The sequence below is a fragment of the Macrobrachium rosenbergii genome, chromosome 3 (genome assembly GCF_040412425.1).
Source record: "Macrobrachium rosenbergii isolate ZJJX-2024 chromosome 3, ASM4041242v1, whole genome shotgun sequence".
In the NCBI taxonomy this organism is placed as follows: Eukaryota; Metazoa; Arthropoda; class Malacostraca; order Decapoda; family Palaemonidae; genus Macrobrachium; species Macrobrachium rosenbergii.
In genome coordinates, this window is record NC_089743.1 from 22,558,698 (window position 1) to 22,586,197 (window position 27,500).

Genomic DNA, 27,500 nt, shown 5'->3' on the forward strand with positions numbered 1-27,500 from the left:
AGACCTTAGTACTTTCACTATCCTATTCCTCTGCTTTCTCTCAGATTGCACGATGAACATGACTCCCAGCCCCTAGCATAAAGGAATATAAAAAAAAATGCTTGTCTCCTACCATATCTGTTTTTGCTACTGTGTTTAAAATGCTCACAAAATACTTCTTTTTTTTAGTATCTAACTTCCTGCAATGTCTCTTTGTAATCTATACATCCTCTTGTAAGACCTTATACACAAGAGATTTCATTGGCTACCAATGGAAGGCTGAACTCCATAAGGACTGACCCAGGTGGTTGAAAAGTTCTAAAATTTTCTAATCTGAACGATCTATTTCATTATTAACCACTGTCAATACTCTTAGCCTTTTCTTAACCTAAAACTTGAAAAGTACTCACACTATAACTTAGTCTACTTCAGGAGCTCCTGAAAATAATCTTGTTGTAGCCCCTTCCATTTTGCACAGCCTCTTTTTATGTCCTCCCTTGTCCATGGGATACTCAGAGAACTCATTGTGAAGACTTTTATCCTCTTGTTCTTGATTTTCCCAGTGGAGGTTACTGATCCCATCCCTACAACCCTATCCTTGTAGCAGTCCATATCACTGAGGGTAAGGAGGTATATATAACCTTTTTCTTTATCAAAACCGTCTCCACCAATCCTTAGTTTGATCATGCTTATATTTGGCTCTTCAAACTAAGCAGAGGGCAGATGAAGCCTACTTGAAATTTCGCTCTTCAACATCTGCCTCTAAAATCTTCACCCCGTAGGGGGTTAGTGCCATCAGTGCACCTTCATGCTGTGCAATGTAGGCATTACTTAAGGTTATTTGCAGCGTGCCTTCGGCCCCTAGCTGCAACCCCTTTCGTTCCTTTTACTGTACCTCCGTTCATATTCTCTTTCTTCCATCTTACTTTCCACCCTCTCCTAACAATTGATTCATAGTGCAACTGCGAGGTTTTCCTTTTGTTACACCTTTCAAACATTGTACTGCCAATTTCCGTTTCAGCGCTGAATGGCCTTTGGCCTAAATTCTTTATGCAATTCAATTCAATTCTAAAGACTTCAGCAAACCTGGTTTATCCTTCTCTTCCAACCCAATAGCACTAAAGCTGTTCCTCATCTGAAAACGCTTTAGTCTTTAGCTCATTTATTTTGCTGCTTTTGTTTTGCTTCATTCTAGACTGATATCTATCTGCCATTTTGGATGCGCATTCCCAAGAAGGTTGAATGCGCTAATCCTTCCAACTACCCTACACTGCTCACATCAGGTTAATTTTCACCAAAAAATTTGGAGAACCTTATATCATTACCTGTGATATATCTAAAGTGTCTGACAGGGTTTAGCATGCCATTTTAGCCACGCCCTGTTTATGACTGTAAACTAATTTCAAGGTTCTCATCACGCTGACCTATTCCAGTTATGGCTGAGGGTTATTTCATGGATGTTCCTCATAAATCCGTTCTTTCCTCTAAACATTTTTTCTTTGCATCAGTGATTTTCTTAACGTTCCCTCTTTCACTTCCAGTTATATGCATCTATGTATATCTACGTGTGTGTGCATATATATATATATATATATATATATATATATATATATATATATATATATATATATATATATATATATATATATATATATATATACATGATTCTATTCTACTCAGGTCAATCCCGGTTAAACACGTGATTCTGTTTAAGCAGATCTGGGGAGTATCTTTGGGTGCAGTAGACAAAATCTGGTTCATATCTATTATAACATGGATTTCTCTGAACAGACATATGGAAAACATACCAATCATTTTATAGGGAACTGTTCTAAAATATAAGAGGTTCTCCATACATTAAACTTCTTAAAAGAGCAGAATTTACTTTCTAAATGAGAAATTCTTTACCACCTCCAGAATTTTCTTAATAATTCACCCTGCCTCATTTTTACAAGTAGATCCCTCAACTCTTGATTCGTGTAGTCCATTAAAACACTGTTTTGACAGAACTAGGCGTGTTTTAGACAGCCTTCCACACCCCGGTTTCTAAACCATGAATAAACAATTCCCTGGGAGAAATATAAGAAATGTTCCCGTTTACACAAAAGGGATAAATACCGACCTGGCTTGGAACACGTAATGTCAGTAGACATTATAAACAAAAGTAGTTGGAAAAATGTTAAAAATATATAAAAACTTAAGTAAACAAGATGAATGAGATGTAAAAAGTTTTGAAGGAAAATAAGAATAATAAACGGAATAATCGGTTTGTACGTGTGAAAACGCCACACAAGAGAGAAATTCACCTGATCGGCCAAGCCATTCCCACTGGACAGGAAATCTGTGATGACGGTGCCATTGATATTAGTCATCGCTCCTGGGTACGTTGCCCAGATCCCAGCTGTTGCCAAACTTTTCTCTGGCTCGAAGGCGTCCAGGGCATCTGAAAGGGATAAAGAGGTGAATAACGATGTTAGGGAAACTACAACGCTTATACTTTACTTTGCTTAAGGGAACGCGAGAACACATGGCACATGAACAAATAAATAACATTTTATCATAAACTTATAAACATAAACAACAAATTCCTGTGACATTATATATATATATATATATATATATATATATATATATATATATATATATATATATATATATATATATATATATATATATATATATATATATATATATATATATATATATATATATGTATATATATATAATATTATATATATGTGATGATTATTATCACTTTTGTACGTGATTCATTCGTCCCACATTACCACAGGTGAAAAATAAGAGACGGAGTGTAGGTCCTGACCGGTTTCGACTTTATTTCCAAGCCATTGTCAGTCCTTCGTCAATGGCTTGGAAATAAAGTCGAAACCGGTCAGACCTACACCCTGTCTCTTATTTTTCACCTGTGGTAATGTGTGATATGATATGATATATATATATATATATATATATATATATATATATATATATATATATATATATATATATATATATATATATATATATATATATATATATATTCAACAACACATCTCTTTAGAGGTTAATGTCATTCCGTTCTCAGCATGGTTTTTTTTATCGGTAAAAGGTTGCAAGTCCCATACCCTAATCCACCCTGGCTGTGACCCACCACATTCGACTCAGTTACATATATCACCGCCAGAGTCAACAAAGGCACAAGAGGTCTTAACCAATATCGGTCTGCCTCAATCGTGAATCGAATTCAGCTCTTTCCGCTGGGTAAACGAACGTTCTGTGAACTTGATCTGAGGAGTAAGAGGTCTCTCTTCAGCATTTGAGGCTTCAGAGAATCGGAAAAAAATTTAACACGAATCACTACCACCTTTTCCCTTTTACTGGTGGATTAAGGATTTAATGTCTGCACAAGACCTCCGCATCCCTCAACTGTTCCATACAGCCATAGCAAGGGTTGGCTTCTCAGTCAAACTACATAACAGTCAATGTCGCATTCACAATCGGTTTGCTCAACGATAGCTGAACTTTATACTGGAAAATTCACAACTACACAACCATTCTTTACACTTGCACATCTTCAACCACAGAAAGACTAAAAGCAACCTTTCGCACACACATACTGTCATTCACCTATAATTTGCACAAACGCGGGAACTACTTGTGCACGAAGCCGTTGGTCTAAAACTTACGTCACGCCGTTAACCTATCACTTTCGAAATCTTCCATTCCTCCTCTCAATAATTCCGAATTACGTTACGTTTTCGGTTGCCTTCACAAATATCAGTAGGAATTCACAATAATTCAATATACTTGTACATAAATTCTGGTTACAACCATACTTGGCAAATTGCTGAGTTTTGTTGAGTTGGACTTTCAAGCCCTGCCTTATTTTGTTTGATGTACAATCCAAGTTATGTCCTACAAAAGATTATGTATCATTTTCCACAATCTCCTTTCAACCCAGCCAGTTAAAAAACAGAAGAAACATGACGATATTTGTGTCATTCTTTCAACATACCCGCACTTCAGTTAGGTTTACAAAACAAATAAGAAAGACAGGTCACTTACTGAGATAGACAGCATAGACCATACACGACGCGAAGAACGCCCCCAGATACTGTGCCACCATATAAACGGGCACTTTTGCCCAAGGGTGCTTCCCCCAGATGGCCATGGCTAAGGTCACAGCTGGATTGATGTGGCCTCCGCTCACCCCTCCGCTTACGAGGACGCCTAAGACAACAGCCAGGCCCCATCCCCAGTTGATGGCGAAGAAGTCTCCATTGGCCTTGTTCGTCAGGACGCTTTGTGCCACCGATGCGTCCCCAAAGAGCTGAAAACGAAAAGGATGTATCAGTGGATAAGGATGAAGACGTCACACAACTGAACATAATTAAGAATGAACTATTGGGATGTCTGCCAAAAGTTCATTCACATACCTTTCAATATCTTTTACCACTGACGTTGTAGCGCTAGTTTAGCAAGTGGGTATCAGAGGAAAAACATCTACTTGTCTAACGACTCAAAGGTAACAATATATGAGTATAATAATGACTTTCCCAGATCATTTACATTCAGCAGCCTGAAGAGTGTTCTAATACGATAAGAACTCTTGCATTGTATGTCAGTCAGCGGCACATTACCTAATCTTTTTAGGAGTAATTCAGTGTGTAAGGGGAGGTGGATGCATATGAAGTAGGTAAAAGATGAAATTATTAAACAACCGATGCCAGTGTAAATCTGCTGAGCAGACTTTACTAAAGTGGAATTAACAGACACTTGTGATTACAATAACTGCGCAGAATATTTTGCAACTAGACCGCAAAGTAAACAAAGGTCTTGGGGACTAATTTCATGAAACTAAACTCTCCGTCACAGGAGGCTTTTTTATGTGTATATGTATATGCATCTTATTTAATCTCAAAGAACACCACACTTCATTCACGAAGTCTGTACAGTTCAGCAAAGAATAGAAAAAAATTCATGAAGAACAATGACGATTAACAATGTACTGCATCTGCATTGTGTTTGCCAAGATACAAACCAATATTCATATATATATATATATATATATATATATATATATATATATATATATATATATATATATATATATATGTGTATGTATGTATTTATATAAATAATACACACATATATGTACATGTATATGTATGTATGTATGTATGTATATATATATATATATATATATATATATATATATATATATATATATATATATATAACGTTTCAAATATTAAGCTACAAATATCCTATGAATATTGAATCTCTCTGCTTTGGTAATGACTAATGAACAAAGGGAATTACAAATCATAACTAGCCATCAAGTGAATGTAAATTGGTATCTACTTCGGTGTGCTTATTCTTGTCAAATTCTAGTGATACACTTTTGAAGGTAAAGTACAGAAAGTAACCGAAACCAATTATATCAATTTTTTGGAGTCAAAGAATCGAAATGTCATGGAAAAGTTACAAGGAAGCAAATATACTCGCGCGAAAAAACCAGTATTTTCCAGATAACAGTTCAGTTCACGGACGCCAATGAACAAACAAGGAGGGGAAAAGGGAAAAATATATACAAAGGCAAGTTTCTTGCAGGAAGAAAAAGTATTCAATGCCGAACTGCCAATTAGACATCAAAATACAACCGAGAAGAAGAAACGGAAGTGCTATTTACGGGTTATGTTTCAGTTTCTGTAGTGACGCTAACAATAGATGTAAAGACTCCAGCGTAAAAAATATATTCTTTTAAGCATTTCCTGAATCTTGTAATATATCATCAACTATTTTTCTTTTTTTACGCAGGAAATTATTTACAGTTAAAAATAATGTTTCCTGGGTCAGTGGCCATATTTCTTGCGACTTCAGTTCGCAGAAAATTTTCACCATTCATTCAATCTCACAGAAACGGAGCGCTGCCCGTGTCAGGTTCTTCAGTCTAGCCCTATCTTAGTGATCTAAGCTGATCATAGCGGTTCCCTCAAGGAAGTGTGCTGGGACTCGCGTTGTGTTACATGATTTAAAACATGGACTTGTGAAAGTGAGGCTAACTTAGGCAGAAAACCCAGGGCTTCGTCGTGGTCGCATACATACCCTTTTCTCTTCTGTTTATGTACTATCTCCCTGCCGAACTACCCGTTGGGAGTGTCGGTAGAATTGTCGGCTAGCACTGGCTATGCCCGAGTTCGAGTCTCCGGCCGGCTAATGAAGAATTAGTGGAATTTATTTCTGGTGATAGAAATTCATTTCTAGCTATAATGTGGTTCGGATTTCACAATAAGGTGTAGGTCCCGTTGCTAGGTAACCAACTGGTTCTAAGCCACGTAAAAATAAGTCTAATCCTTCGGGCCAGTCCTAGCAGAGCTGTAAATCAGCTCAGTGGTCTGGTAAAACTAAGGTATACTTTTTTCCTACCGAATTACAAGATTGGTGTCGCTTCAGGAGAGCTTTCTGTCTCACCAGACGCGAGACACGCTTTTTGTCCCACCTAAGGTCAATTTAGCAAACTCTTAAGGTTGATGGGAACAAAATACAGAGGTTCATCAGAGCATGAAAGGATAACAGTATCGTCTGTAACATATCCATTATTTATCATGAATGAAGGATATCTTCGGTCAAAAACGAAGTATGTTGCGATAGCATAGACCAACGCCAGAAATAATCATACAAGGATACAAGAAAGATAAAAGGAAAAGTGAATAAGGCGAATTTCAGCTTCAACCATTCGTACCCAAATCTTTAGTTACATGAATCCAAACCTTTAATTTCTTTAATCTATCAGGTCTGTTTCCTTGTTACTTGAAACCATATCTCGAGTTCCTTGGCATGGAACGTCTAGTTACCTGATCTCTAAATCTTTAGTTGCTTTGTTGCCGGAACCCGAATATTTAGTAGTTTAGCCCAAAAATTCACGGTTCCTTGAAACTTAACATTCAAATCCTTGAACGCCCCTGTTCACTTCTTGAAACCCTAAACTTTATTTAAATTATTTCAAGAATTATGTTACAGGAACTCATATAAAATCAGAAGCTAAAATCAGATACACTATGTTAAATCTTTGGTGCTTAAATCCAAATCATTAAGACCTTGCACTAAAATTTTAGATAATTAAATCCAAAGCGCTAGTTACTTGAGCCTAAATCTTTAGTTAGCCGGACCCAAATACGCTTATTGAACCCAGATCTTAAGTTGAATCGGTTTGGAGCCAAATCTTTAATCGCTTGACGTGAAATCCTTAGAACTGCAGATCTACTGTAACTCCTACCTTGAACTCAAGAAACGCAACAGTCAACATCAGGAAACTTGAGAGGTTATTAGGCAGCTCGAATTGCACTTTACAGACACTTACATTCGGTAATTGCGAGGTTAAATATAGACTGCATTCTGAGAACGCTAAATTATAAAGCTAAAAACGGGTCTCATTCTACTAACGGGACTTGATGGAAAGGCGACGCAGTTATCTAAACTAACGCTGCGCAAGAGAGGTCGATGGCTATTTATGTCTCCAACACTACGTGAGGCACAAAAGAGGCAGGATAAACTTCCTGTTGTGTTGCCAGACAGATGAAACCGAGGTTCCAGATGTAAAATAAACTTTTTCCGAGGGATATAAAAGGGCGAGGAAAAATCTGCAAATCAAAGTAATAATGGTTTTAGGGACGATGTAAAATACAGGCTACGACGATAATAACCGAAGGGAGAAAGTCTTTAAACACACACAACAATCGCGGAAAGGAAATACATCAAAATGAAGAAAAAAAAAAAACAGTAAAGCACATTTATGCCGGCTCTGTTTGTCTGTCGGTTTGTCTCTCGCTGGAATGAACATTAGTCAGGGGAGTGGCTTTCTAACAAGAGGGCTGGAGGGAATTATGATAAGACCCCACGCGCCCCAGGAGAGAGTGCTTGTGCAACAAAAGATCAGAACTCATTACAAGGCGATGGCACAGATACAGATAAGATAAAACCAGAAAACCCACAGATAATCACGACAAATGAAATCACATCCGGGATACCCCAGCAGAACAGAGCAAAAACATTCGCAAATTGCAGGTAAACAAGCCATTTTGGTATTAAACGCAATGTTCTGGCGCGAAACGCTGTGTTTTGCCGCGAATCGCTGTGTTTTAGTGGGAAAGGACCGATGATTATATAACCACGCCTCCCGGCGACACTGGGAGGCCAAGGATCGCCGTTTTTCTGCATCCCGTCTTTCTTTTTCAGGTGTGCAAATCTCTCCTTAATTAAACTGTTAACCTGTCAAGGACGCCGGCTATCTTCTGGCAAGGAAATAGGAAAATAGTTTTTTTTCTTTTACATTCTTTGTGGGCATTTGCAAACATCAAACCCCAGCATTATAAAATAAACTATATGCGTGTATGTAGTGTATGTATGTATGAACTCCTATACAAATCTAAACATATATATATATATATATATATATATATATATATATATATATATATATATATATATATATATATATATATATATATATATATATATATATATATATATATATTTTATATATACATTTATATATATATATATATACATATATATATATATATATATATATATATATATATATATATATATATATATATACAGTATATACGTCAGGTTGCCTGACAAGTAAGGCGACGACAGCATCTACTTGAAATGTACTTGAAATGTATATAAGGAACCAAGAAGGAAACCGAGCAATTTATTTCACGGCCGTAGCCTAAGGACATAAGGAGGAAATTGCGCTTTTTATTATTTTGGGCGAGATTGATATTCTTGGGAAAAACCATTGTTTATCTCCATTAGCAACATAAAAATAACTTTTCCCCTTCTCCCTCTTCTTATTCAAATTAAATCTATTTGCACGCGAACCAACGTACCTTCGTGAAAATTCAGTTACAGCACTTCTTTTATAATTTCATACCTTTTCACAGCACATTAATTTTTTAAAAATTTATCCTACTAATATATATATATAATATATATATATATATATATGTGTGTGTGTGTGTGTGTGCGCGCGCGCACACAACAATTATAATGAAAATCTGAATAACAGATTTAAATTATCCGATGCAAAAATGTCCCACAGTCTTAACTAAAAAAAATTAATTCAAACAATTTGCATACTTCTCAAGTTATGCCAAAGCAAATTATAATGAAAAAGCAATAAAAAAACGAACGGAAAACAAAATAGTAATAATTCTAAAAAGCTATTTTGGTCATGAAAACCGGAATCCACGAAAGACAATGGTGACGTGTTAACGTTAGGCGTTTTGATGCGGGGCTGCGGTGCTGCGTAAATTTCTTCCTTCACATTCGGGTCCCTTCTCTGTAGAAAACCCTCGAGATGAATAACAAAAACTATAATAATTAAAAATTCATGAACTTTTCAGAATCTTCAGCAGTTTCAAAGCACATAATTTACAAAGTGTTTTATGACGCTGGTATTTACCTCATAAAAGTAATTACGAGTATATTCTGTTTCATAGAAACTAACCTTTCAGTCCCACAGACTAGCCCTGTGAGTGTTACGAATTCTAACCTGGTTGTTTAGTTAAGCCATCGCTTCTAACTGATGTCCAGCATTTCTGGAACTTCACAAGGCCGCTCTCCACAACACATGAACACCTTTGACAACGTTGCTACGCAACACCCTGCCACATGACAAAAAATTCCCCAGGAAACACCGAGTAAAAACGTATGAAAAAACTCATGAAAACATCTAGCGTATTTTGCATATTATTCTGCTCTATACGTATACAACTCCCGTATCCTGTCCTACTATCAACATGCAACATTCCCCAGACGCAACAAACCCCCAACACCAGCTCCCCTTCCACCCTCCGCAATAGGTACGCCACTCTGCCGTTCTAAAATTCGACGTCCGTTTTCAAATACTTTCACCCTGAATGAACAGCAATAAGTATCGCGCTAGAAGTGCGGCGTTCAACGCCCATTTTCTTATAATCTCGTTCCGACTGGATTTGACACTCGACCTTTGAATCTGCTCAGTACGTTCGCTCTCGAACATACTCGTACAAACTGAAACATTTATGAACATTTTCCAATTCAGAGCTTAACGTAGGCTTTCGCATGCGTACGTTTCGATTAAGCTCTACGTTTTGGGAATACCTCGGGAATCATTTACAACTGTCGGGTACCATATACGAATCTTTGCAGTTTATTCCGTCAAAGATTTCTCCTTGGACACGCAATTTTATCTTTTGTTGCATGCAGTACAGTGGGTCTTGGGACGAGAGAGAGAGAGAGAGAGAGAGAGAGAGAGAGAGAGAAGAATAATTCTATGCTTATCGCGTTTCCTTCTGTGTACAGAAATTCAGCAGTAGGATATGGACCACAAGGATACCTTCATTCATGCGCCCGCTGGTAAACCCTTACCATATTCAGCAGCCATATCAATAAAGATACAAATCTATACGCAGTCATACACACACACACATATATATATAATGTGTGTGTGTGTGTGTGTGTGTGTATGATTTCTCTGAGAACTAATGAAAACACGCACTGAACGATTGTCATGAACACAACGCACTTACAAATGAAAATATTATTCGGCCTTCGTTAGTGACCCCTTTATATAAACTGCTGCATAGTTTCCAATACACAGGCCGAACAATAGTAAGCTTTAGATGACCTCACTTCATACAATATATGACCTTCTGACCTTCATAGCCTCGTATGCTTAATTGTCAGCGAGGGCGTGAAATTTCATGTGGATTACCACTACGCAATTATTTCTATGAATTGTTCCGTATCTAATAAAGATAATCACTGTAGTTATCAAAGTGAAAATGACGGATGAGGAAAAACAGAAGTGGGAATCAATACTTACACAGAAATGATCTGCAGGTTCAGTTGCAATATTTGAAGTAAAATTCATTTGTTTAGAGGCGCTCCTGTGTCATCAACGTATCTAATTTCCTGTTGGCATCAGGAAATATATGCGACTGCGCTGATTATATATATATATATATATATATATATATATATATATATATATATATATATATATATATATATATAAATAATATATATATATATATATATATATACCGGTATACATACTGTATATGCGGGTGTATATATGTGTTGGTGGGCGTATGTGGCAATTAAACATAAAAACATCCCATTCCCTTTTTAATAAAAGGACTGGCTTCAAACGTGTGAACCTTGAACCCATAAAAGAAACACGTGAATATGACTATTGCATACGTTCCTTGACAACCTTCGAACCTCCCAAAGCGGTAAGCAGAGGCATAACTGTTTTCACTAAAACATAAACAAGGAATTCATTTGATTTCCTCTTTGGATTTAATGTTCTCTGAGAGGAGAATGTCCTTTAGGTAATAGTTAACAGGATGTTTACAGTCTCTCTTTGCTGATGAAGTATATTGGGTATATTCAGAAGGTATACAAACATTTAACAATGGCGAAATTTATCAGCTGTTTCCGTGTATGTGTATATATTTATATATATATATATATATATATATATATATATATATATATATATATATATATATATATATATATATATATATATATATATATTCCATTTTATACAGCATCAGCACAGAGAACTGGGCTGCACCAGTTAGAGGACAAGACTAGTATCAAGTACCTTTTCCAACTTCACATACAAGCGGAAAGCGTGGTTGCTTCTATGCTCAGGAGATGAGGCCCATCCGCCATTTAAAGAGCACTTCCTTCTACAAGGGGTCCACAACTCTAATTAGTGCTCCTCTGAATTGATACATGATACTGGCACATCCTAAAGCAGAACTATTCAAGTTCTAATGCTTACTCCCATCAAGATGGCAGCGTCCAACAACGGAACTGACCTATCATATATGGCTGCCATTGGTCTCAAGAGAGAGAGAGAGAGAGAGAGAGAGAGAGAGAGAGAGAGAGAGAGAGAGAGACGTATTTTCTCTTCCAAGGGATTCGCAATCTTCCACCAAGCGCTTCTAAACCCTAAAATACGAATAAAGTGCACCAGAATCACAGTCCACTGACCAGAGCAGCAGTGTTCAGGTAGTACCTCTTACTATCACCATGTAAGTTGTCAGGTTTAACTGAGTGACCTGAAGGAAAGTCATAAGATCCAGGAAGCGCGAGACTGCTGGAAGATACATGTGAATGGCTCAGGTGTAAAGGGTATTCGAGGTAGTGCTGATGGGCATCCTCATTAGGTATAAGCGACAAATGTTATACAGTTTATATTACAAGGATGATTTGGGCGCCATTCAGCTGTTATAGAGTGAATGTGGCAGGAACTATTGTCTTGTGTCTCCCCTGAAGACACCATTGGTTAGGGAAAGCAGATTAATGTTTATATACACATACAACACACACACACACACGCACACATATATATATATATATATAATATATATATATATTATATATATATATATATATATATATATATATATATATATATATATATATATATATATATATATATATATATATATATATATATATAATTTCAGTCAATTACACAGCTTTGGGTCAAGTAGGGACACAATATATAGGAAGTAAGGAGAAGGCTCTTACGGAAGTCAAAAACTGTATAAACTTGTAAACAGGCCAATACAAACAGAAAATTTCTTGCAAATTTTCTGAATTACAATAAACATAAAAACCTTATTAGATTCTGCCTGGTGCGTCCATCCTTTATAATCCTAAAACTCAAAACAAGTACATTTCTTTTCAAAGCATAAAATCATCCATACACACAGCTATAAAACGTAACAGCTAATAATAACTATTATTATTATTATTTTTATTATTGTTAATATTATTATTATTATTATTATTATTATTATACATAAAGATAAGTATGCTAATACTATTAATAATACTGATACGAAATAATAATGATAATACAAACAAAAGTCCAAAACAAAGACACTCATACGATGAACTAGGAGCCCTTTAATATTTTAGCTATAAAAAATGAGACGATTTTCAATGTCTGTAAAATACCTATGTAATTATCAGACTCGTGGCAGTATATGCAAATATTTACATGTACATTAGACACTAAATATTTACATATACATTAGATACTAAATGCTAACATGTATACATTAGATACTAGGTTTGTCCTTCATTATATCTTGAACTTTAAATAGCTTCTGAACGTGGCTCAAGCTAAGGGCTGAAGACTTTTCCTTTTATGCAAATAAAGACGTGTCGACCACATCTCTGGTGGTCACAGAAAATACTGTTAAGAATAAAAAGAATATATATATATATATATATATATATATATATATATATATATATATATATATATATATATATATATATATATATATATATATATATATATATATATATATATATATACAGTAACATAGATAAAGGAATAGAGAAATAAATAAAATGCTGAAATTTGGAATTTCGAAGAGAAAGGCCATGGCCAAATACATGAATATCGATGAACAAATAAATGAATATTCAAAAAACTAAAACCCGTATATGATTAACAAGCTCATGAGAAATACACCCACAGAAACATTAAGAAACAAAGAAAGAAACATTAGCCTGAAAATCAGCTGGTCATCGCACTGCCTCTCACTGCAAGGTGCAAAATGCCTTAGGCCTAAACTGGATGTAACCGAGTCCAGCCTTTCCCTGGAATTCCACCCGACGGGGCTTGAGGCATTATCTCACTCTGGTTTTTAAATGATTCCCCCTCTGTTATCTGCCCCTGTTATTATTTTCAGTTTTATTTCTAGGCCTGAAAAACTGACTGCATCCTCTTTCCGTCTACCCTATGACGTCAATTTCTGCAAGCTCCCCCAGGTAACATTTTTTTTTTTTTTTTTTTTACTGCAGTTTTCCTAGTAAAACCAGTTAACCATGGGAGTGGAGACCACAACCACATGTTTCGTTCATAGATAAATAATGACACTTAAGGCAGCCTTTGTCTACATAGTCACCTCGCGAAAGGTTATAACGATTACCGGAGTTCAAAGATCATTAGAGGTCATGGGAAGGTCATTACACGGTAGCTTCACAAACTAGGTCCGCAAAGACATGACCGGGTCAAAATGATCAACAAGGTAATATAATATCTATTATGTAACTCGTCACAGTATGTTTTTCGAGGTGCAAATAAAAAATAATAGATGCAACAAAATTTCTGCAGTCGGGTATATTTTGCTTAACGGTGTTTTTCTTCAAGAGATGTTGAGCACTAGACGCTCTATCACTACTGGCTCTATGGCAATGCTCTATAAAAGTACGTCATTTATGGTGTAGCATAATCGTGAACGGTTTGCACGAACAATCACAATTACTCTAAACAGCGAAAATTGGAACGTTATGCTCGAAAGGATCATATACTGAGAATGAATGAATGTATTCTTAAACGATGAATATAACTGAAGTGTTAGTATCTTACCGTCTGCCACAATACATTATCAATTCTAAGTCTGCCAACACGCAGTATAGTTTTTTTTTTTCGGAAAGGCTATTCTGGTGGTGGCGGTGTCCAGGGGGACGAGAAGCTTTGTCTGCGGGCATTTTCATTACGAAGTCGGAAAGAAATCAACCCGCCGCCCTTGATTCATTCCCATCCCTTTGAAGACTCAGAGTCAGTAACCTTCTATACCTCATGGCAGGAGTTTCTCTCCCTAGGAAGGTTCGAACTCACGAACCAACTCTCTGAAAGTCCACGATGCCAATATTAATTGCTACTCAGGAAGGCATCAATCTTTGCCTCACCACCCGTGATGGAGGAAATTCATCGCAAAAGGACACTTTCAGCTTCGATGGAAAACGAAACTGTGTTGTCCACTGACAACCAGGTCATAGCCAATGACAACCAACAACGTCAGGCTTTCACGCTAAAGTAATGAAGGTAAAATTCTACTGAATATATATATATATATATATATATATATATATATATATATATATATATATATATATATATATATATATATATATATATATATATATATATATATATATATATATCTAATTTTCTCTTCACTGAAATTCATTGCATTTCTATCCATTGTTATATCATAAACATAGTGTTCGCTCAAACTTCTATACATAAGTATTCCACATCAAATCTCGCTATAAAATAGTTTTAAACAAGTTTTAACTGAACAAGCTCTTCATGCACTGTAACGGCCTTGTAATAATGCCTACTGTACTGGGTCACCATATCAGCAAACCCTCTGATTCCTTAGCTAGGTGACTCATAATACACTAAAACTTTGGAATTCTCTTCCTTTTCCCTTAACCATAAGCCCTAAAAATCATCCGTCTTTTTAGAGGCGGGTCTAACGATTCCGTGGGTGACAGACCCCCCACTCTCTTTCTCACCTTCCTTTAACTTTTTTTTTTTATTATTCCCTAAACCTGACAAGATAAAGACTTTCGATTGACCTTCAAAACGTCCTCCGGATAATTTAATTTGACTTTAAGCATGAGGAGAAATATATTTCTTCAGACCTACGCCACGTCATTCGAAAACTGAATGAAGAAAATGACTCTCTTTTTCTTTTATATATATATATAAATATATATATATATATATATATATATATATATATATATATATATATATATATATATATATGTGTGTGTGTGTGTGTGTGTGTGTATCTGTGTACGGGTAAGATAACTACTGACAGTCAGAATCGTGAAAGAACTATTTTTTTTTTTTTAAGTGTGGATAAATAGGTGCTTTACGCGAGCCCTTTTGTAGCCGGAAGGTTAATGAACAAACGTCCTGGTTTTGAGAACGATTCATCTTCATTTTTCAAAACTTTAAAATCTGGGTAAATTTTAATTTTGGTTCCTGTTTTCCAAATCAGCGTGTGGCTATACAAGCTAAAATGTGCTTCCAATGTATAACTAGCCCTGAAGAAGGCCATAAATTAGCGGACGAAACAGCTGTTGGGATTAGAAGGAAAAAATGAGCACCGTTTTGGAGTTTTTGTTTTTCCTCTGAAGATTTCAGCCTTGAGAACTGGGGGGAGTACTAAAAATATTAGTGATGCTGCCAGAAAGTTGTAGATGCCCCATGTGCATTTGTATTGAACGAAAATCAAAGAAAGACTGCAAAAATATATATATAAGCTATATATGTATGTAAATATATATATATATACATACATGCATACATACACATACATATATATATATATATATATATATATATATATATATATATATATATATATATATATATATATATATATATATATATATATATATATACGGATTCCACAATAAGTTGTAGGTCCCAAGTTGCTAGGTAACCAATTGGTTCTTAGCCACGTACAATAAATCTAATCCTTCGGGCCAGCCCTAGGAGAGCTATTAATCAGCTCAGTGGTCTGGTTAAACTAAGATATACTTAACTTAACTTATATATATATATATATATATATATATATATATATATATATATATATATATATACATATATATATATACATATATATATGTGTGTGTGTGAGAGAGAGAGAGAGAGAGAACAAATGTACACCCAGTCATGCAAATGACGGCAACAACAAGAAAAAACACTTGATAACTTAAAAATTTATGAAATTATTAAGCGATACCAAACACATTACGAAACTTTTATACGTCTGTTTAACTAGAGAGAGAGAGAGAGAGAGAGAGAGAGAGAGAGAGAGAGAGAGAGAGAGAGAGAATCCAAATATATATGAATATTGGCTGTAGAATGAAATTAACGAAAGTCAAACTTGTAATGGCAAGTTATTCCGATTATCTCAATATCGAAGAAATTTGGAAGATCAGTCCAACGTCATACATGCAATTATCCAGCTTCTCTAATTGACAGTTTACCTATCAAGCATTACAAAGGTTAATTACTAAACAACAACATGAATCTCATTAGCGTTCACTTTCGTTCTCAATTCCCGCACCACCAGTCCCACGCTTTCTCTCGCGCTTCAATGTCGAAAAGCATTGTTCATGTTCTATTGCTTTATCTGTTTCTCTTACCTTTACTTTGATTCGAATTCATTTCTATTTATCTCTTTATTTGTCAATTTGTTCAATTATATTTTTCTTCTCTAGTAACTGATCTCTTCTTTCTATATTTTCTATTATCTTCTGTTCCTTCTTACTAACGAACACCATCTTCTTTGGAAGCTTGAATTTGAAGTTAGTGGCCCCTGTGGGCTTGTTCCATATAAACAGGGTTCATCTTCTGAATAATATAGTAACAATAATAACAGTCTACTCCAAACATTCTTCTCACTTTCGAAGATCTCAAAAACTCTCGACCTTACCATCTTATATATTCACCGTTCTTTCCTTCGTTAGTCCACAATTTTTTTCCATTGTGGAATGTCTTCAGCTCTCCATTAATATTCATCCTCTTATCTCATTCCTTCCTTTTTTTTTTTTTTTGTATCGCCATCAATGATCCATTTCCACTGGTACCTTCACTACTTTCACTTAACTGGGGTATCCAGGTGGTCAATGACCTCGAGTGGCCCATTAGGGGTTAATCATTTCTCATCAGGCTGTCCGTTTCTATATTCTTTAAATTTATTTATTCACTTACCGATAGAAAAGTATTTATTTATCTATTTAATTTCCTTTGTAGTTTTCCACATGTAGGCATATTATTCTGTGGAGGATTACCTTTTGATTTTTATTCTGAGTGATAAAATTAAATGTATCTAATAACGTTATTACCTCTATAATAATATAAACAATGCGTCCTCCTTATCACAGCATCATCTCTAATAATAATAATAATAATAATAATAATAATAATAATAATATAAAAGCCCATGAGGCGTTCTTTGGGGGCTTCGCCTGGACCCTCCCAGGCAACGAAAAATCGCCATTCTTTCCGATCGCGCAATTTTCTTGTTGCCTAACAGCCACTGTATTTGGCTACGTTGTCTTCTGTTGACTATAATGACGATACAGATTCAAGACCCTGCGCAGTTGCTCCCTCCAAGCGAAGTGGCTTTTCTTAACAGCGATTCCGATCCTGTTGCACTGGAGTTGGGTTTCTTATCACCTTCTATTTAGGTAGCGGTCTGTCACTTAATATGGGGAGGGGTCAGAACCCAATCTGTTTCCTTCTAACATTCCCATTTTTCTCACATGTATGACTGGACTAGGCTGGGGAATTAAGTTGCAGACCAACTTCAAATTTTTTGTCATCAATTAAAAAATATCTGTACTGACCTTTTGCAAAAGAAAAAGATGAAACATAACAAAATACTTCGTTCTACGTGGGACTGAATTCATTTCATTCCATTTACCATCTCTGAAGAAGTTAAAAACATCATGTGTATCTTTCACATTCGGTACAGTGACACACACATTTCTTTGCATTTCATACTGGAATCAGTGCTTGAGGGTAACACGTAATGAAGCAAGTCCTTCCGCAGTTGTGGTTCTCTGCCTCATCAAATCGGGACTGAAACCAATTACACACCTTATAAGAAAAAAAAAATTTCCCCTTTCCCGGTTGACGGAATTAACGGCGTTTTGGCTACAAGACCTATGAAAGACCCTTCCTAATTAAGGGTTAGCTTTGATTCAACTGGGGTTAGAATAAATGGATTTTTTTTTTATAAATGACTGGAAAGATAATATTCTTCTCCTTTTCAGGCCCAAGTCATTCGCATCTTTCACATTATAGGAATGTAAGCACTTTCCACAAAAGGTTTTACTCTTTTAGAAACATAAAACTTGAAACCTTCCCTTTTCTAATTACGCGCCTTTGTTTAATCTGGTAGAAAAAGGAGTAATATAGGTCCGCCTTTCCCCCCTTAAAAAAAACACACACACACACACACACACACACACAAGGTTAAAGAGTTATTGCGCACCATTAGGCTACCATAAAGCCAAGAAGGACTGAGGTCAAGAAAAGTACGAGATTACTGACAATCTCGCTCCAATTGTTTCCACTCTCTTAAATACCTCTAGTTTAAGGGTTCCTCTCTATTCCCTCTTTTCAGCTCCCCTGATTCGACCCCTATCCTTGCATAAACATTCTCATTAACTCCCGACCCACTGATTACGCCAAAATGAATTAAATTACTGTTCCCAACAAGTCAATACGAACATGTAATTAACCAATTACCTTCACGACGTAAACACAAGAGGGATAGCGGTTCATGACCGAATGTAAAGCGCCGGTTAATTACTTGGTCTAATTTTGGACACAATCACGTACACCTGTAGGAAGGTGGTTCGGCAGAGACTTTTTTTGTGTCTCACTTGCTGACTCGAGATCCAAGTCTAGGGGAGCAAAATCCTGAAGGTTTCACGGCAGGTGATTTCTTATTAGTCTTATTCTATGGACAAAGGTTTGAACCCCTCCTACTGTGAGTGGAATCTTGAGAACTAAATCCCTCGATAAAAATAAAATTACCCAGGATCACATTAACATCGCATCTTTCATTATTCACAAGTACGTTCTATACCGTTGCCTATCGAAGGGTCTTAGAAATAAGTATTGCAAAAGCAATAAGTTAGCCTGGGAAAAACTAAAAATAAATAAACATTAAATCAATATAAACATACGTATATAATCTAGTTCGACTTTCATCCGTTTACGGTTAAAAAAAAAAAAATAAAGTTCATACATTTTTCCTAGAGTCAAAAACATGCAACGTAACCAAGGCAACCGCTATCAGTATGCAACTGTGAACATGTCCATGAACGTACCATTCTGGTTCCTAACACTAAGGACCGACCTTTATAAGTATTTGTACGCGTTGCGTTTACGTCCACCCCGGGGCCGGCCACTCTCAACACTGGCCACATTCTAAGTGTACGTAATGAAGGTATACCTCAGTATTGAGTTGAGTTTGCCGTCCTGGTTCGCCGAAATTTTGACATTATGTACACACACACACACACACACACACACACACACACAAGTGTACATATATATATATATATATATATAATATATATATATATAGTAGGTTATATTTATATATACACATATATTTACATATATATGTATACACAATAATTTTTTTATGACATTATGTACACACACACACACACATATATATATATATATATATATATATATATATATATACATATGTATTGTATAAATATATACTATATATATATATATATATATATATATATATATATATAGATTATATTTATATATACACGCACATATATATATATATATATATATACACACACAATAATTCTTCTGATTTCCTTTGCAACTCCTCTCTCTTCCTTTCATTATAATTATAATACCTGGAGTGATACGTGATACAAAATTTAAAAATCTCTCTAAATAGTGGGATTAGCACTGTTACAGTCTGATTCTCAACACAAAAGTAAGAGGAAACGTTAGAAGTTCAAGATGCACTCCATAACACAATGGTTATGCTGTTTCCAAATTCCTTTCATCATTGCTCGTCAATAGCCCTTTCATCTGCTGCCAGATTCCGTTCGTTTGTTTTGTTTTTTATGTTTTGTGAATAATAATAATAATAATAATAATAATAATAATAATAATAATAATAATAATAATAATAATAATAATAACGTTTGGAAACGTAATATTTTTTCCTTCCTTAAAAACTGTAATTTTGTAAAAACCCCAATAGAAACAATTCATACTTTCCTCATAATACTGAAAACCAGTCCACTACCACCAGTTTTTAGTAAGCTTTTCTTTATTACAACTGTGTAGCACTGACAATGATCATAAAAAAATATTTACAGTCTGTAATAAGAAGTAAAGAACATTCACCTATAACACAAATATATCCTAAGAAAGGTCAAAGTGACTAGAGTGATGCCCTACAAGTGAGGCAGTTTCTGCTATAGACAACAGGGAGGAAACGGTACTAGATAAAATTCACCTGTAGCAGAGATGTCTCCCCAGGAAGATAAAGTGACAATTGTGATGCCTTCAAAGATAGGCGGTCTCTGCTATAGGCCACAACTGAGAAGAAAAGGTACAAACAAACGTAACAGAGAGCCCTCCCCAGGAAGGTAAAAATCACATCACTGATGCCTTAAAAATTAGTCAATTTCTGCTACAGAACACAACAGGGGAGAACATTTACTACCAAGAAAAAGGAAAAGTATTCACCTGTGAAACATATTCCTCTCCAGGAAGTTAAAATAACAATAATGATACCTTGAAAGTGAAACAGCTCTGCTTTAACCACAAGAGCGAAAAGAATGTGTTAACAAAAGAAAGGGAAATTAATTACCTGTAACAGAGATGCCTACCAAGAAGGCAAAAGTGAAGGTACTGGTGCCTTAAAAGTGAGGAAGTCTCTGCTATAGACCAACAGAGGGAAGAAAAATTAATAACAGAGGGAAAAATGATTCACCTGTAACAAAAATTCCTCCCCTGGAAGGTAAAAGTTATAACATTGATACCTTAAAGGTGAGGCAGTGTCTGCTATAGACGCCAACCGAAATGAAAAGGTACAAATAAAAGAGAGGAAATTATTCATCTGAGATGCCGCACCGGGAAGGCAAAAGTGACAGCCAAGATGTATCAGTGAAGCAGCTTCTGCCATAGAGCTGGCGAATAAAAAAGAAAGAAATTGTTCTAACAAAAGGAAAGCAAAAGAATAAAAGAATAAAAGTGACAGCAATGATGCCTTAAATGTGAGGCAGTCTGCTATAGACCACAACAAGGAAGAAAATGCCCTAAAAAAAGATAGAGATATTATTCATCTGTAACAGATGCCTCCCTAGGACGACAAAGGGGACAGCACTGGTACCTTCAAAGTCCTATATCTAAGACCCTTGTCTCTTAGGCTGGGTATTCATGATCAGGTTACCTGTCAGTTCACCCATGCTGTTCGACGGATGAGCGTCCACACACAAAGAGTAGAACTGTCAATCGGACCGTCAACTCAAGGTCATCGCCCTCAGTGCTCGCCTAACCTTCATCGTGGCAACACTATATAGCAGCGATGGAAATTCCACTGAAAAGGAGGTGGAGATACAAAGACTAGCTGCTGCGGCATTTCACTTAAAAGTAGTTAAGAAGCAAAAAGGCGTAACAGAGTATGGTCTAAATATTGCCTTTTAAAGAGAGATGTCTATTCTCATACAGTATTAATGAATAAGGTTAAATTGGCCCTGGGGGTTGGTCCAGTAATTTATGGAATGGACTGTGAAGCCTTCTTGCACTTATATCACCTTTCATAAAAAGGCAGGACACTGGCCTAGGCTCATGCCAAATTGTCTGTATCACATGGAAATATATTTTTTATTTTTTATCATATGATCTGGACTCACAACAGTCTTCAAATAGTGCCGCAGGGTCTAACAAAGAAAAGAATTAGGCCTATACAAACTTTATCCATATTCTGGTCTGAGCAGCTGAGATCCTTCCCAGACGAAACCCAGCAGCGAACTGTCACAAAATCGTTGCTTACCCTTGAGTCCACATATGCGATCACTTGTCAGTTGGTCGGATGAACTTAAGACAATTCCATCAGTTCATCCGTTCTGGTGAGTGGACTGACTCCGCCCACAAACTGTCGTCCACACGTAATTTTTAACGTCAGTTTCGATGAACTGACAGATGGAGTGACAGGTAAACCACTCACTCTGTTTCCCCTCCGTCCCTTTTATTTTTTCCTCATTACCCGAACTATATAAAGACAAAGACTGCCCGTTCCAATAACTCTTTTATTAGAAAAAAACCTTAATACAAAAGCACCAGAACAAAAGACAAAGGTTTTCTTCCGTCAACAACACTTATTAAACTTTTTTTATTTATTTATTTTGTTCAAAACCTTTACTGCGACGGTTACGTTGGCGTTTTTAGTCAGATTGAGAGGGAGAATCGAGCAGATTCGAGAAAGCTCTCGCTTTGTTTGTCTTTTTAATATCTAGTTACACTTACTGTACACCATTGTGGATTTCTTCACCATTATTGTTATTATTATTATTATTATTATTATTATTATTATTATTAGTAGTAGTAGTAGTAGTAGTAGTAGTAGTAGTAGTAGTAGTAGTAGCAGCAGCGGTAACAGTAATAGCCAGGTAAATAAAAATCATAATCGTAGACCAATCAAAGTTTTAAATCTCTGCTAAGCATTCAGCTTGCACTTAGTACCCATACCACCCGGGCCCGTCTTTCGTCGTGCATTGACCTTGATATCTTTCCTCGGATGCCCCACGCCCCACAAAGGGCTTGAGATAATATTTGCCAGGCGATGATGCTGCGTTCCAGGGAGAGAATTGTTCATGGATCTATCTTTTGCTTTTCAGTTATTTTTCATTCATCCTAATTATCGGGGTTTTTTTAATTGGTCATTTGTTCTCATATTACCTGTTCGTAATTTGAAGATGGACAATTCCGTTTGTGCCTTTAGTCACACGGAAGAAGAATTAAGCAGGTTCTCGAAAGCTCTCGTTTTGAATGCACTTGTAATATATATTTACACTTACACCATTGTGGATTTCTTCACCATTTTAGTGACTCATACGATCATGAGGTTTTTATAACGTGTAATACCCTGATACTTTCATATACCCCTGTACCAAACCGTAGCCTTTTTTGTGTTCAAAGCCGACTAAAATACTCTTCAAACAGGCAAATGACCAAGAAATAATCGACAGAAAACAGAATTAAAAATCACTGTACCTGAATATGCAAACAAATTAACGGTGGATCACACCTGGTCGCTTGCGGTTAAAACAAAAAACATGACCTTTCAGCTCGCAAGCATTCCTTTGTGATGAGCGACTTGCAAGTAAACTGGCATTACAAAATCCAAGGTCCGCAAAGATGATCATCCCTACTTTTCCAACTCAAGATGAAAATGAAATGGAAAACAATTTTCAGTCTGTCCGTCCGCACTTTTTCTGTCCGCCCTCAGATCTTAAAAACTACTGAGGCTAGAAGGCTGCAAATTGATAGCCTTCTAGCCTCAGTAATTTTAATTTTATTTAAGGTTAAATTTAGCTATGATCGTGCGTCTGGCGCAGCTATAGGTGACAACAACACTGGCCACCACCGGGCCGTGGCTGAAAGTTTCACAGGCCGCGGCTGAGGGTTTAATAAAGCACTATACGCTATACAGAAAACTCGATTGCGCTGAAGAAACTCCGGCGCATTTTTTACTTTTTTTTCGAATTGAGTTAATATTACAAGTCTAACGGGAAATATCACGAAGCTTTCCTGTGAAACAACAAAAAACAAAATGTGACCACTAAACCGACTTACATCAAATATATTTATATGGTTTTTTTTTTTGTCATAATCATTTTTCCCCTTAGATGACATGGCGACGAACGTTACTGTTGGTGGTTTATATATATATATATATATATATATATTTATTCTATATATATAACGTATATATATTATTATATTTTGTATATATACATATATATATTTGAATACATATATTTGTTTGGGTGACCTGTGGTCTCGAGAGAGAGAGACATCGAGAGGTACGAGAGATGAGAGAGAGACCCAACGAGAGAGAGAGTTATTGCGAGGGTAGGCGAGCGTTCGAGACGCGAGATGTTTGTTAAGAAGGTAATCCACTGAAAAAAGTTAAACTGTATTTCTGCATCACAAGTAAAATATGCATTTTCTACAAATTATTATTATTATTATTATTATTATTATTATTATTATTATTATTATTACAGACCTGCGATATTTTCTGTAACCGACTGCAGCACGCTCTAAAATAACATTTACATGAACAACAACCTACATCAGAATAGAATGGACATATGTGAAAAACAAAACACAGCAAGGTAAAGAGGCATAAGATTAAACATTAGTAAAATCAATTAAAAATAAATCAACAAAAAGTCAACAAAAATACATAAACTAAAATGACTCTGGCAAAATCCAAAATGTGCCCGGATCATTTGTACATTGTAATCCCAATTTTTTAAACACCTATTCTCCCATTCTTTTGTCCAGCACACTCTTCTATCAAACACCCCATATCCCACTTCCTCTTTTATCAAGAGTGCTCATTTCCTCATTCTTTCATAGCACTCGCAACGTCCCATATTCTCTGAATCACTCATAAAATCACACTGACTGAAATACAGCCATTGCAAAATCATCGTTATTGTAATTATAAGTGTCTGTTCAGCATTCCGTCTGTTTGTCACATTTCACGACCGCCTCTTGACTTTCGAGCCAGTCAGTCGAATTAAAAAGTGAATTTCAAATTTTTAAAACTCTCAGATCTCTTTGTCTGCCATAATTACACGACCTTCTAGCTTTTTCCTAGTTTTATCTGTGTACCATTTCCAAATCTGATGCGATGGCTTACGTATATTTGTACAGTATGTCACAGCTATATGGCTTTATTCCTAAATCAGCAAAAGAAAACAAAATTATTGATCTGCCCATCTGTCTCTCACATCTAAGCGACAGCTACGTTATTTCTGTCACATCTGAATGACAATCTCCCGTCTGTCCATTTAAATGTTTGTTGAGGCCTCAGGACACATACCAGAACAAAACAACACGTTCGTCCTGAATTAACACGCACCGAACATCAAGCCATTAAAAGGAGGTTATCAGTACGTGTCTGTTCTAGAACGCATTATCTCTTAATAGCTCAGACAGGATGCAGGGACATGCAGCCTCAACCTGAACCATTGTTATCAAGGTACTGTGCCGACTGTCCCAGTAATGGCCTTCTGGTATTGGTCTCCCATCCTCTCGTTGTCATCGAGAATAATTGTACATTGCGTACAAGGTTTGAAGATTAGTAGGTGCACTCATCCTGTATTTGTACAAATATTTTCTGTTATAAATACACTGACCCACAGAATGTATAGCAAAACATGCATAAATATTTATTTATATGTGTATCATTTACTTTTACAGTATTGTTGGCAAGTTAAACAAAAAGACAATACCAAAACGTGTCCCCTGTTCAGGAAAAGCATCATTCACCTTGTACTGGCATACATGTATATGTATAAACACACACTTTATATATATAATACACACACACACACACACACACACACACACACACACATATATATATATATATATATATATATATATATATATATATATATATATATATATATATATATAGAAAACTAATGACCGGTGAAGGATTCCGGAATCAGTTGTGTGGGCAGAGTCCAGAGGTCCGCGCCAGGCTTACTACCTCTCACATCTTATCACAAAGAAGTCAAAGGCTCGTGCTGACATAAGGCCGGCCTATTCAAAACAAACCATCAGCTTTGTTAATAAGACAGAAGAATCAGCACTCTCTAACTCTGCAAGATCTCCATTCATAGAGGAGTACATACACAGATCACGTCACGATACGCAAGAAAAACATAAAAGAAAGGTAAACAAGACGTCAATTCTCTATAGCATCTGTAGCAGAGAACAACGCCAAGTCAAACAAGCTACATAACAACATCCCAGCAGCGACAAAGTTCAACAGGTATGAAGGCCACATACCCAGGTATTATTTGCAGAACAAACACTCTACTACGTGCTGCTATGAGATGACGAAACTGTGCAGAATGGCGACTAAAGGATAGAAAAAGAGCCAAACACAGGAACATTCAAAGCATATTTTTAATGTATTCCATCGATCTGAGGGATGAGGCAACCAAACTCCTTTTCTGTATTATAAGCAAGAGAGTATTTAAAAAGAGATGAACGGAAAAGAAATGATAATGCTGGATGTACGAATGCGAGAAACCCATCTGTTTACAAGGAAGATCAATAGAAGGAGGAAATTAAGTTCTAGAGTTTCGAGGTGTAAGTGAAGAAAGATGCCGAATAGACCAACCCACGGTTTGCTAACCTCCATCAAACTGTCAACAGTATGACCCGGTTGATGATGTCCTTTGAAATACAGTGTGCCTCTACACAAACATACACACATACACCACACACACATATATATATAATATATACATACAATATATATATATGTATATATAGAATGCATATTTGCGTGCAAAAATATTAAGCCAAAAATACCGTTCGATACTGAATTTACTATACCTTGAGAACAAGTTACACTTAAGGGGAATTATATTTGATAAGTTTACCCGCTTCCCTTGGGTGCAAGCCTTTCCAAAGGTATAGTGAAATCGGTGAAACAATATTTGAGGCTCGATATATGTGTAAATAAAAAGATTACGTTGTCTAAGTGACAAAAATTCATACACACACACACCTATATATATATATATATATATGTGTATATATATATATATATATATATATATATATATATATATATATATATATATATGTATAAGCAAAAATTATTACACACACATATATATACATATTATGTATGTGTATATATATATATATACAGTATATATATATATATATATATATATATATATATATATATATATATACATGCACACACACACACACACACACACACACATATATATATATATATATATATATATATATATATATATATATATATATATATATATAT

At 35.7% G+C, this 27,500-nt stretch overlaps 1 protein-coding gene across 7 annotated transcripts in view; it reads right to left on the reverse strand.

Annotated features, from left to right (window-relative positions):
- LOC136853038 (aquaporin-9-like) overlaps positions 1-27,500 on the reverse strand; it is a 133,476-nt gene that overhangs the window by 18,864 nt on the left and 87,112 nt on the right. For all 7 annotated transcript variants that reach the window (XR_010857305.1, XR_010857307.1, XR_010857306.1 and 4 more), the window contains exons 2-3: positions 4,045-4,309; positions 2,286-2,422 (exon numbers count right to left, since the gene is read on the reverse strand). Coding sequence is in view for 4 of the 7 variants with exons in the window: in XM_067128267.1 (XP_066984368.1) it covers positions 2,286-2,422; positions 4,045-4,309 (402 nt within the window). In the remaining 3 variants the exon portion in view is untranslated. The remainder of the gene's footprint in view (positions 1-2,285; positions 2,423-4,044; positions 4,310-27,500) is intronic.